The following is a 12567-nucleotide window of genomic DNA, read 5'->3' as shown; positions in this document are numbered from 1 at the left end:
GTTTCACTCACGGAGAATTTATCTGTGACGCTCGAGCAGATTCGGCTCTGGGTTAAAAAAAGATAAAAAAAGTTGTTTTTCCAACTGTGGCACATTTGGATTTTACCGTGTTGGGATGATTTTGCATTAATGACTTGGGAAATGCGTTTGTCCCAAGTCACATGACATGAAAGTCACAGTCTCCAGTGGAACCTGCAGCTTCTTCACATTCACTCTAAATATTCTGCTTCATCTCTGTCACAGATTTATTGTTTTGCGACTGATGGTAACACAACAGATAAATGACTCATTGAGCTCCCACAGAAACTATTTAAATCAACCTGACATTTCATATTCAAGTTGGTTTCACGGCCGATTCTAACACCTTGAATAATTAAAAGACATTTGGCTGGGTAATCGCTTTTTCTTTCAACAGGTAGAGGATTTAATTTCTCTGCTGTGGATCAAAAACCACATTATTTTAAAGGTAATTTGGATCTAAGCCATAGAGCCACACGACAGCTCTGCTATTCAAACGGATGCTGGTTGTTTCCTGGCTCCTCGAGTCAGGGGCCAAACACCAGGATCAATAATATTCAATATTAGGAACAAAAAGTCAATAATCCATCATCTAATTTAAGAAACATGTACAAAAAAGTGTTTAATTTAAATTGTTTTTCCACTTTTCTGCACAAACTAATGATTTACGAGGTTTTATCAGTTCCTTATGTAGGTTTGCACTCATCAAGCTGAATTGTTAAGTTATTTGTCATTAATCTAATCCACATCCACTGTACAGAGCACCAGTGAGTCCAGTTGTGTCACGGTCTCCCAGTGCAAAGTATTTTCCTGTCCACTAAGTTTTTAAATAAAGGTCTCCAGCGAAGGTTTTGTACTGTATCTTGTGTCGGGTTGATTTTTTGTCATCGATCTCACCTGTGGCCTGATGTGTTGATCCTTCCAACACCAGGGGGCAGCAGAAGCCCCCCCACTAATGATCCTAATGAATGCAGAGGTTACAGATGTGTTCCAGGAAAATGTTTTCATGTCGAAGGAAGGAGACGATCAGCAGTGGAAGGGAGAAAGTTCAGAGTTCATGATGCAACGTTAAAGAATCGTCTGTTTCTTAACTTTTCTTTTCTTCTGTAAGATTTATTCAGTAATTTATTTGCACTGATCTGTTGTGTTTCACAATTGACTGATGAGACAAGAATAATAACACAAATAATCTATCGCACATCTACCACAAAGTTTTCCTTATGTTTTGTAGATTTTTTTAGTTAATTACTTTTGTGTTTTCTTATTTGTTGTGTTTAACGATGTCAAACTTGATTTATTCATTCATCTGTGGAATCTAACCTTTAGTAAACTTTGTCTGATGCAGACATCTGACTCTACCACCTTGTGTTTCGACTTCTGCTCGGGAGCTGTTGTGTTATCAATAATTACAGATTGTGTCTTTCATGAATGTGAATATGGACAAATCCAATCATGAGAAATAATGGATTTGTGAAGAAGCATAATTCTGACCGACCTGCAGTAAACCTCTGAGTCAATAAGACCCTCGCTTCTCTGCAAGCAGCCGGATTCCTGCATCGATCCTGTTCTGGTCTCTGTAGTTTCACAGAGTGGGATTTACTGCGGCTGCCAGATGGTTTCAGACTCCAAATATAATCCAACACCCTTTAAATCCTCGGTGCATAATTAGCTGTGGGTGTTTCTCAGGTTTGTGTTGCTGCAGTTAACCTGAGGGATGTTGTGTGTTAGCGGTGTAGTGGTCCTCGGTTCAGCTCTGAGACTTTCAGCCCGGGGCTCAAACCTGCGTCTTTCTCTCTCTCTCTCTCTCTCTCTGTCTCTGTCTACCCCCAATGGATATGAAGAATAAGTTCTCAGACTAATTGTTGCCTGAGGGACGGATTAAAACGAGACTCGCTTAGCTTTTTGTCAACAAACTGGTCTGAAAGAGTCTGATGATTCTTTCAGTTTCTCTGCTCTGTATTCACATCGTGAGACTTCGCCGGCTGCATGAGTTCAGGAATGTGTGCGATCGAAGGTTTGACTTGAAGCTGAGAGACGTTTCCTTTACATGGATCATGGGACCTATATTTTGAAGAAGATATATTCTGCTCATATTCCAGGTTGATCATTTAAATTTGTGTCATTACTTAAAAAAGTTGACATGCTCTGATGTTCAGAAAACATCACTCTCCTCAGACTGTCCACTGCTGCAGATCCTCTGTTCAGCCTCTGTCTGAAACACTTAACTCCTGTCTCTTTAAGAACTCCGCCCCCTGCTCCGATTGGCCAGCTGATCCTCTCTGTTGTGATTGTTCAACCCATTCTAACCTATCACTTCCCCTGGGGGTTCGTTCGATCTCAAAAACGTTTTTTCTGCGGTTCCTCGTTTGAACGACGTGTTTCCTCAAAACCGTGTTCGTCGGGTTTCGATTCACGTTTTCTCTCGTTTGGTGGGCGTGTCCAAGGTGTCGCCCAATCAGCAGGGAAGAGTATCTAACCCCTGCTGTTTTAAATGCAGAGGGGATATTGTTAGGTTTATTTTCTGTGTCTGAAACCTGGTGAGGTGGATTTTCTCTCTCTCCTCCTCCTCCCTCCTCCCTCCTCTCTCTCCTCCTCCCCCCTCCTTCCTCCTCCTTGGAGGTAGGTGATCCATGGACGACTCCTCCGATCACTCGAGAGCTGGATATTCATCCGAGCAGCCGGAGACCTTGGCTCCAGCTCGGAGCCGCAGGCTGTTATCTATCAGAGAAATGTCAGCCTCCACTCCTGTGGTCTCTCAGATGAGAAATTAAAGGAGAGGCCGGGGGATTGAAGGATGAGAAGATGAAGATGCTCCGCTCCCCGGCCGACAAAATCATCTTTGTTAGTTACTTTGAAATCTGTTTCACGAATATCTCCTCAGATAATCTGCTCCCTCAGAGTGGGAGGACACAGAGACGTTATTGTTCATCAGTGTTTACACGCTGGTGAGAGAAGTTTATCTCACTAATAACATATTCACATCAAATTCAGCCATTTCAGTACATTTTTAAATTATACAATTAACTTATCCTGCATTTCTTTGCAAAATATCATCGCAAAATAAGCTTTTACATTTACAAAATCAGCCGGAGCATTTTATTTCTTTCCTCAGCTTGTTGCTCATAGACTGTGTTTTTCTTCAATTTAATACGGTGGCCCTGAGGGTCACTTCTTTCCAGCACACTCTTTATGTTCAGCTTTAAAGAAATAAACTTCTTGTACAGTTTACTTTTCATCACGTCCGATGCTGCAAGGTCAAAAGTGCAGTTTCTGGTGAAATAAACTTCTCTGTTGTCAAGAAAACCTCATTTTTATTTTAAGTTCGAGACTCCATCATCTGAAGTGAGGAGTGAACCCATGACTCTGCACATCCTGAAGCAGCAGAGCGACGGCTGTCTGCACTTCGGTTCTGGCAGATTCTCCGTCTCAGGGCGAGCGGCAGCGAGGGCGAGCGGCTCTGATGTGAATCTGCAGATTGTCCAGCTCGTGATCGATGTCCAGTCTCCTCCCTGCAGATCGTCCGACTCCTCGTTTGCAGCGAGCTCAGCGACGGGCCTGAAGTCTGCTGCCTCTGTGTAAACTGTCTGTGAGTGAACTGTTACTGCAGCTTCTCAAATAATCATCACTCACAGACCCAGTGAGAAGAAGGCTGAGGGATCAGGAGCTGAGTGCAAATGGCTCTACCACCATCTTTAAATATCTCACATGATGTGTGACACCGCGGCCTCCACAGAGATGAGTGGGTTTAGTTATTCAGATTTCCTTATTTCTAATATCTGGTTGGAATTGGAGAAAGTTTGGGTCTTCGGGCTTTTAAAGGCTGAAAGTTTTTGTTATTGACATTTGTGTGGATTTCGGTTCCGACCTTTCAAAGTCCTGCAATAAATAAAACGAAGCTGAAAGAACCTCTGGCTTCAATCACATCTCACAAACCAGGATGTGTTCACTAACATAAACAAACACAAATATACATCACTACCCTTTTCTAAGATTTATATTTTCAAATCAAATTGGAAAAAATATGAAAATACAGATAAGCAACTATACGATAGATACAACATCAGCTCATTTCTGTACAAATTAAAAATGTCTAGGTCAGTGGAATCAAGGGAAACAACCTCAGAAGACACTGATGTCCTGATGTGTCTCACATTATGTCTGTCCCTCACATGTTTCTGTTGGTTTCCTTGTCTTTCCTCATGTTCCTCTCGTGTCTTCAGTTGGATTTCCACTACATCTCCATGTCTGTGTGCAGCTGCAGCAGCTGTAAGTCAATGATAAGCTGCCTTTACACTACAAGTCACAGAAGTCTCCATGGAGGCTGATGGGGAAACGGTTGAATGTCAATGTTTCAGACACTCTCCCAATTACGTGGCATTAAATATGAGACTTCACACAGAGGCTTTAAGCTTTAATTGAATCACCTGAGCTTTAGTTCTCACCGTCGAGTCCTTGTCACAATTCTGCATAAAATATATTTCAAAACGTTAAATCCGTGGCTCCTCCCGCGTGAAGAGGAAGTAATTACACTTAATCCTTATCAGTTAAATGTCTCAGCGCAGCAGCGAGTCTCTGAATGAAGCTCTCGTCCCTTCAGCTCTATAGACCAGGTTTTATTTTAAAGTTAATCACCGGGAGAAGCTCAGCGTTGTGTGAGGTGTGAGTCCCGTGTGAAGGTGTCACCTCCCTCCAGCCTGAGGATCTCAGACCCTCTCGTGGGTTTAGGACGTTTCTCATGATGTCACATGACCAGGACGTGAACTTGGACATAAGCTGTTTCCATATTAGCGACACATTTCATTATAGTATGTTTCAGATCTGAGCTCCAGACGCTCAGATCTGAAACATACATAGATGTGGGTTTTGGTCTGATTGAACATAAATGATAAAAGTGTTGCTTTGGTGTGTTTTACTTGTATTTCATTCAAGAATTAAACTTTTTACTTCAGTTGCCTTTATGTACGTTTTATTTCATAGTTGCTGTTTTTCTATATTTGTTTATTTTCCTTTGCAAATTCGTATAAAAGCACAAATTCATTTGAGGATAACGCTTTGACCTTTACTCTATTTCTGACACTTGAATACCATTAATGAACATGAACACTGGAATATACATCAGTATGATGAGAACAACTTAAAACAGCCAACATCATCTTTGAGAAAAAGTGATATGATGAGTTTAGTTCCGTCCACGTCCAATCTGCTAACATGGAGGAGGTGCATCATTTGAATTGTGCCAGCAGGGGGCAATAGAGATGATTTGGCTTCACCTTTAAGAGCTGTCCTCTCGTCCATTGGTTGAAAGATGCTCAAATATCCCACCATCTGACTCTGACTGACATCTTTGTGATGATTTACAGATAAATCAGCTGCTGCAGCTTTGACCACGACTGGATTTATTTATTTATTTCCACGTGTTAAAGACTTAATTATCTTTAAATTTGATGAAAAGTGACGACTCGGCCGATCTGGCCCTCGTGACCCGTCACAGTCGATTATCTGCAGTGTTCAAGCCTCGTTAAACCTGCAGAGCGACCAGTTAACCATGAAACGTGTCCACTCGCTCGTTTCCACTTTGCTGTTGAGGAGAATCTTTTCTCTGGAGGTTCAGGGCTCCGGTCTGATCGGCTCCATGGAGCAGATATCACACAGTCAGAGGCAGATACTGATGTTCCAGCTGAGAGAGGCCGTCTCTGCATTAACACATTATGAGATAATTCATCTTCACCCTGGATTCCATCAGTCTCTGCAGTTTAAATTGAAAACTCATTAAAAGCACCAGATCCTCGGGCCGCGTGGACGCTCGTGCAGATTTCACTGTGTCCATTCCCTCCCCTTGTGTTTGTCCTTCTGTCTCTCTTGTTCTCCAAATCACTCACTCACTCTCTGTCTCACTCTCTGTCTCACTCTCTGTCTCACTCTCTGTCTGTCTCTCTTGTTGTGTAGCGTGTCCAGTGTCCAGCGGTGACGTCTCCTAACTGCTGCCATCAGTCAACTTCAAACACAAACACACACATGTGCACACGTATGTACACAGCCTCCCTCTGCTCCTACACACAGACAACAAATAAATCACTTTGAGTTCTGTTAACACAATTTGTTCTAGCTTCTATGATAATTCACTGATTAAATGATAATTCCATTGATCTCAAAGAAATTATAGATTCATCAATAATGTCGCAGATGACACAGATTCATTGTGAACATCAAATTAAATCGACATGGAGGAAGAGGATTGATAATAACCAGCTCCTCCTTTATAATTGCTCTTCTTCCTTCCTTCTTCTTTCCTCTTCTTTCCTCTTCTTCCTTCTTTCCTCTGTCCTCTTTCTTCTTTCTTCTGTCTTCTTCCTTGTTCCTTGTTCCTTGTTCCTTATTTCCTCTTGCCTCTTCTTTCTTCTTCCTTCTTCCTTCTTTCCTCTGTCCTCTTTCTTCTTTCTTCTTTCTTCTGTCTTCTGTCTTCTTCCTTATTCCTCCCTCCTTCTTTCCTCTTCCTCTTTCCTCTTTCATCTTCTTCCTTCTTTCCTCTTCTTCATCCCTTCTTATTTCCTCTTCCTCCTTCTTCCTTCTTTCCTCGTCTTCATCCCTTCTTATTTCCTCTTCTTCCTTCTTTCCTCTTTCCTCTTCTTCATCCCTTCTTATTTCCTCTTCTTCATTTTTCCTTCTTTCCTCTTGCCGTGTCTTCCTTCTTCCTTCTTTCCTCCTCTTCATCCCTTATTATTTCCTCTTCTTTCTTCTTCCTTCATTCTTCTTTCCTCTTCATCTTCTTCTTTCTTCTTTCTTCTTTCTCCCTCCTCTTTCTCACCATCTTCTTTCCTGTTCTTCTTTCTATTTTCTGCTTCCTCTTCTTTCTCCCTCCTTATCCTCCTCCTCTTGTTGACGCTATCCTTACATTGTTATTGGTTGTTGCGCTAATGTGTTTTTAATGAGGATAATTTATTGTTGCATATTACAAAACAATTGTGTCTTCTTGTTATTAATATCATTAGTATTTATGGTGTCTGTGTTTTATTGTATTTGGGGTTTTGTTTAATAATTTCTACTGTTCTGCACATGTGAAAACTCTAAGATGAAATAATTATCCATAACATCAATGTGTTATTTTTAGTAACGTGGTCGCGGTCGTGTCTGTGCCGTCTGTCATTGGCTGCTCGCTGCTGCGTCACTTCCTGCAGGAGGAGGTGGAGGATCTGTCGCGCTCCTCAGTCTCTGTAGTAAACTGAGGAGGAGCAGAGGAGGAGCCGCGGGTCACCTCCACTTTCAACGGATCGTAGGAACACCACCGAACCGGAGGAGTCCAGCTTGGTAGGAACCGGTCCTCCTCCGAACTTCATCTGGAACTGGACCCGTGGGCAGGATACGAGCAGCTCCTCCGGACGCACCGCGGGAGGATAAACACAAGTTTTCTCTTTCTCTGCGTCCAGGGATTGTTTGGGTTTTCTTCTTGGATTTCGTGCGTAACCGAGTGGAAGTAGTTTCCTGGCTCGGCTCGGCTCGGTTTGGTTCGGCCCGGGAGCGTGTTGTCGGGGAGGCGGACACCTGACCTGCGGATAAGCTCTGACGGAGCGGCACGAGGCTCTTACGCACCGTTACGCACACGAAGTTTTGCAGAATCCAATTAGCGAGATGATTTCTAAATGATGGTAAGTGCTGGTTAATTTGTAAACTGTGATCGTGGATCGGTCGGACTTGTGGAAGTTGCGCATTTCTCGGATCTATCGGCGGAATTGTAAGTGAAAGAGGTGGGTGGGTGGAGGGGGGGAAGCGGTCATGGATGCGGCCGGAGCGCGCGTCCCCCAGTGGTCGTGATGCCAAGCCCCGCACCGCCCGCGCGTAATGCCCGGTCCCATCGCTCTCTGAAGCCCGCAGCAGTGTGGCGCCGCGTCCCGGCCGCGCCGCTAGGATGAGCAGCACCGACCTGGAGCGCATGTCGCTCAGCTCCTCCGCCAACTCGGTGGCCTCCAGCGCGCGGACGCTGTCGGCCAACGTGAGGAAGCTGCACAACGCGCTCAACCTGCTGCTCAGCGACTCGGAGAGGGAGCAGTTCATCCACTGCCTCAACGTGTACCACTCCAAGCGCAACGTGTACGACCTGGTGCAGACCCTCAACGTCATCCTCAACGCGCCCGGCAAGCGGCAGCTCCTGCCCCTGCTGCGGCTCGTCATCCCCCGCTCCGACCAGCTCCTCTTCGAGCAGTACACCTCGGAGGGCCTCTACCTGAAGGCGGATCTAGCGGCGAGCAATGGCACCGGCGACCCCCCGCCGGGCGACTTCCCCAGCGCCAGCCCCACTCCACCTCCTGGGCACTTCTCGCCGAGCAACCCCGCGGAGTTCCAGGTGGCGCTGCGGGGGTCCCCGGACACTTTCAGCACCAGCAGCGACGGGACGTCTCCGCTGGTGCCGCTGCTCGGGAGGAACTTCATCCACGAGCCGCCGGGGGAGATCCGGCAGGTCAGCATGAAGCGGCACAAGAGCAACGAGGGCCTGGGCTTCAGCATCCGCGGCGGCTCGGAGCACGGGGTCGGGATCTACGTGTCGCTGGTGGAGCCCGGGAGCCTGGCGGAGAAGGAGGGTCTGCGCATCGGGGACCAGATCATGAGGGTCAACGACAAGGTGTTTGAGAAGGTCACCCACGCGGAGGCAGTGAAGGTGAGTTCCATGCACGATGCTCTATCCTCCATCTGTTCGGCACTCACCACCGGTCGAGGCACATGGTTCTGTTGGTTTAAAGGAGTTTCTTCTCAAAAGTGTTTAATCACTATGGGAACTGTTGGGTTTCTCTCTTGTTGGAGCCATTCCTTAAATATTTGTTTCAAATTATAATCCGAAACACTTGATTTGTTAGAAATAGGCAGTTTCACATCATCATTTCAGCTCTGAGGCTTGACTGGGACCAAATGGGACACAGCCCTGGCTTTTGATTGGCTGAATGGTTTGTATAGTATTTACTAGATCACCAAACTCATTTTGATTGTTTGCTTTGTATGGCAAGAAAGAAAACTACAGTGAAGTACCTGGACTGCTGAGTTTGTCTTTGAGTACAACGACGTGCTTTGACTCTTTGAGTTGGCTCTTCAAGAAAAGGACGAGGCCGGATGTTGTGAGGTCTTGACCCCAACTTGCCTTGAGATATTGATGTTGTGAGCCGGCACCAGGCAGTATACGGATGTGGACACTTCAGGCAATGATGTGCCACTTCTGACCAAGACAAAATGGACATGAGTCTAAAGTTAGACTCCAGGGAAAATTGCTTTGGCTCACTTGTGGCCCAGATCTGGCAAACAGGAGCCGACTGCCCAGGTGGTTTATGTTCCGGGTGTCAGAGCTCAGTGTGGGCCGACTCCGGGCCAAACCAATTTTTGTTGTTCTACTGTATCTCATGTGTATAATCAGCTCCTGCCTCATATCCATTTGGCCTCAGTGTCGAAGACTTGACCTCTCGGAGCCAACGAGTTGTGAAGGAGGATGAATTGTGTTGCTGCTTGCATGTTAAGCAGGCAGGTAACTAGACACCTTCCCAGCAGCTGGTAACCATAGTGCAGTGTGTGTGTGTGTCTGTGTGTGTCTCTGTATGTGTGTGGATAGTGGCTCCACTGCTCGGCACTAAGAATAAGAACTGGTACCACTTCAGCCCTTTGCACCACTGTGAATGCCAGTGAGTGTAAAGAAAGCCTATTAGCAAATGAGGTGATAAAGGAGCATGTCTGATTTGTGTACACTGCAGATTGATTTAGACGGAGGCCTTGCAAGGTCCTCGCTTTTTACAAGCCAGTTCATTGAGCTGAAAATTAATCTTCCCTTTCCCCTTTCAGCTCCTTCTCTTATATTTGCTCGGGCTGGAGGCGGAACGTGGAATCCTCATGTCCCAGGATTCATCGTTTGTTAACAAAGGTCGAATCAATTGTAAAGGATCCGGAGGAAAACACTCCCCTAATGCTTTTTTGAGCTTTATTTATTGGTTTCACTTAATTAGAAATGGATACCTGTTAGTTCCTCGTCAGCTAAGCCGGGGAGGTTATGTTTCCACCCCCTCTCTGATTGTTTTTAAAGCTAAATGACACAAAAACTACTGGAGCGATTTCCACGAAACTTAGATTCTGATCGTGAAAGAAACGGGCACCATTAGGGAACTCTTCTTCTGCTGATTCTGCACAATTTGGTGCAGCCTGGCTGAATTTAAGAGGACTGTCGGGCCTTGGCGCAGGTGTGTGCCACTCTAGTTGTATATTATATCCATATTGTTGCCTGGCAATCTTCCTTTGCCAGCCTCTTGGCCAAAAACAGATTTAAATCTCCCTGAGACTTTGACAAATGAAGGAGAAACTCCAAAGACACTCAGCAGAGCTCACACCACCTCCAAGTACCAACTGTCCCCGTAAATTCCATTAAGCTGCACCAAAGTGGACACACTCATAACTATCAGTCCCCTTAATGTGCCGGATTTCTGTCGTAAAGATCCGTGAATTATTCTCTGTGGAAATGGAGAAAATGTGGAGTAAACACCCTGGAAATGCTCAAGAAAGTGAAACTAAATACCTGGCCCTGTGCCTCGTCTGCTCCAAAACTGAATGGGTCAATTTTTTTAATAGAGTTTTGTGGATAACTGAGTATTTTTGTGTAATCCTAGTGAAAAACAAACTGACAAAAAGACAGGGGTGAGAACATAACCTCCCGGGGTGGAGATAACCAAGGTTGTGACTTTCATCGACCCAGGAAAACCCTGGTTTGCACTTCAATCACTATTTATCAGTAAGAATAAATAATCACCAAACTTGTCGCATATCTATAAGCTGCTTTCTTTGGATATAGATTGTCTGTAGTTAAGAGGTCAGTGGTGTGTTCTCGCTGGAAACCGTGGATTAGAGCTCAGAGGAACTTCTCTCTCACCTTCTGTGATCTTGAAAAAGTAATTCATGCTGTTATCTGTTCCTGTGTGGACTTCAGTAATTCACTTAATGTAGAGTTCAGCTCTGAGGTGATCTCCTGCCTCCAGTCAATCCCCAACACGGCCTCTAGGGGCTCTCAGGCTTAGTGATATTAAGGTTCTTATGTCGTCCTTTGTCCTGTTTGGATCCTCTGGATAACTGAGCTGCTCTTTTGTTCAGTGGGCCTCGTCTTTGTGTTGTTTTTATTTTGTGGCCAAGGCGTCTCACGGGAGCACGAATGCAGATGTGACAACGCCACTGCAAAGGCAAACACACATCCTCATAGGCTGCGAGGCCACAACACGCATATACAGTGCCTTGCATAAGTATTCACCCCCCTTGGACTTTTTCCCATTATGTACTGTTACTAACTGGAATTCAAATAGACTTAAATAAACTTTTTCCCGTTTGATCAACAAAACATGCATAGTACTTTGGAGGTGCAAAATAAATTTTATTGTGACACAAACAATAATGAGAACAAAAAAGTTGATATCTGTTGGGTGCATAAGTATTCACCCCCCTGTGTCAATACTTGGTAGAACCCCCTTTCGCTGCAATTACAGCTGCAAGTCTTTTGGGGTATGTCTCTACCAGCTTTGCACATCTAGAGATGGAAAGGTTTGTCCATTCTTCTTGGCAAAAAAGATGAAGCTCAGTCAGATTGGATGGAGACCGTATGTGAACCGCAATCTTCAAGCCTTGCCATAGATTCTCTATTGGATTGAGGTCTGGGCTTTGACTGGGCCATTTTAAGACATTAACATTCTTTAATCCAAACCATTCCTTTGTAGCTCTGGCTGTATGTTTAGGCTCATTGTCCTGCAGGAAGATGAACCTCCGCCCCAGTCTCAAGTCTTTTGCAGACTGCATCAGATTTTCTTCAAGGATTTCCCTGTATTTGGCTCCATCCATCTTTCCCTCTATTCTGACCAGTTTCCCTGTACCTGCTGAAGAGAAGCATCCCCACAGCATGATGCTACCACCACCATGTTTCACTGTTGGGATGGTGTGCTCAGAGTGATGGGCAGTGTTGGGTTTTCGCCACACATAGCGTTTTGCATTGAGGCCAAAAAGTTCAATTTTGGTCTCATCTGACCAGAGCACATTCTTCCACATGTTTGCTGTGTCTCCCACATGGCTTCTGGCAAACTCCAAACGGGATTTTTTATGGATCCCTTTCAACAATGGCTTTCTTCTTGCCACTCTTCCATAAAGGCCAGATTTGTGGAGTAGACGACTAATAGTTGTCCTGTGGACAGATTCTCCCACCTCAGCTGTGGATCTCTGCAACTCCTCCAGAGTAACCATGGGCCTCCTGGTTGCTTCTCTGATTCATTTTCTCCTTGTCCGACTCTTCAGTTTGGGTGGACGGCCTCCTCTTGGTAGGTTTGCGGTTGTGCCATATTCTTTCCATTTTCTTATGATGGATTTTATGGTGCTCAGAGAGATGTTCAAAGCTCTGGATATTTTTTTATAACCTAACCCTGCTTCATATTTCTCCACAACTTTATCCCTGACCTGTTTGGTGAGCTCCTTGGTCTTCATGATGCTGTTTGTTCAGTAATGATCTCCAACAAACTCTGAGTCCGTCACAGAACAGGTGTATTTATACTGAGATTA

The 12567-nt window shown here is 45.0% G+C and overlaps 1 protein-coding gene across 1 annotated transcript in view; it reads left to right on the top strand.

Annotated features, from left to right (window-relative positions):
• The first annotated feature begins 7921 nt into the window (after positions 1–7921).
• whrna (whirlin a) overlaps positions 7922–12567 on the top strand; it is a 92052-nt gene continuing 87406 nt past the window's right edge. Inside the window, exon 1 of the mRNA XM_053410982.1 lies at positions 7922–8668. Coding sequence (XP_053266957.1) covers positions 7922–8668 — 747 coding nt within the window. The remainder of the gene's footprint in view (positions 8669–12567) is intronic.

This window comes from Pleuronectes platessa, chromosome 19, assembly GCF_947347685.1.
Source record: "Pleuronectes platessa chromosome 19, fPlePla1.1, whole genome shotgun sequence".
In the NCBI taxonomy this organism is placed as follows: Eukaryota; Metazoa; Chordata; class Actinopteri; order Pleuronectiformes; family Pleuronectidae; genus Pleuronectes; species Pleuronectes platessa.
The sequence above is the reverse complement of the archived record's forward strand: the minus strand, read 5'-3'. Positions and strand labels throughout refer to the sequence as shown.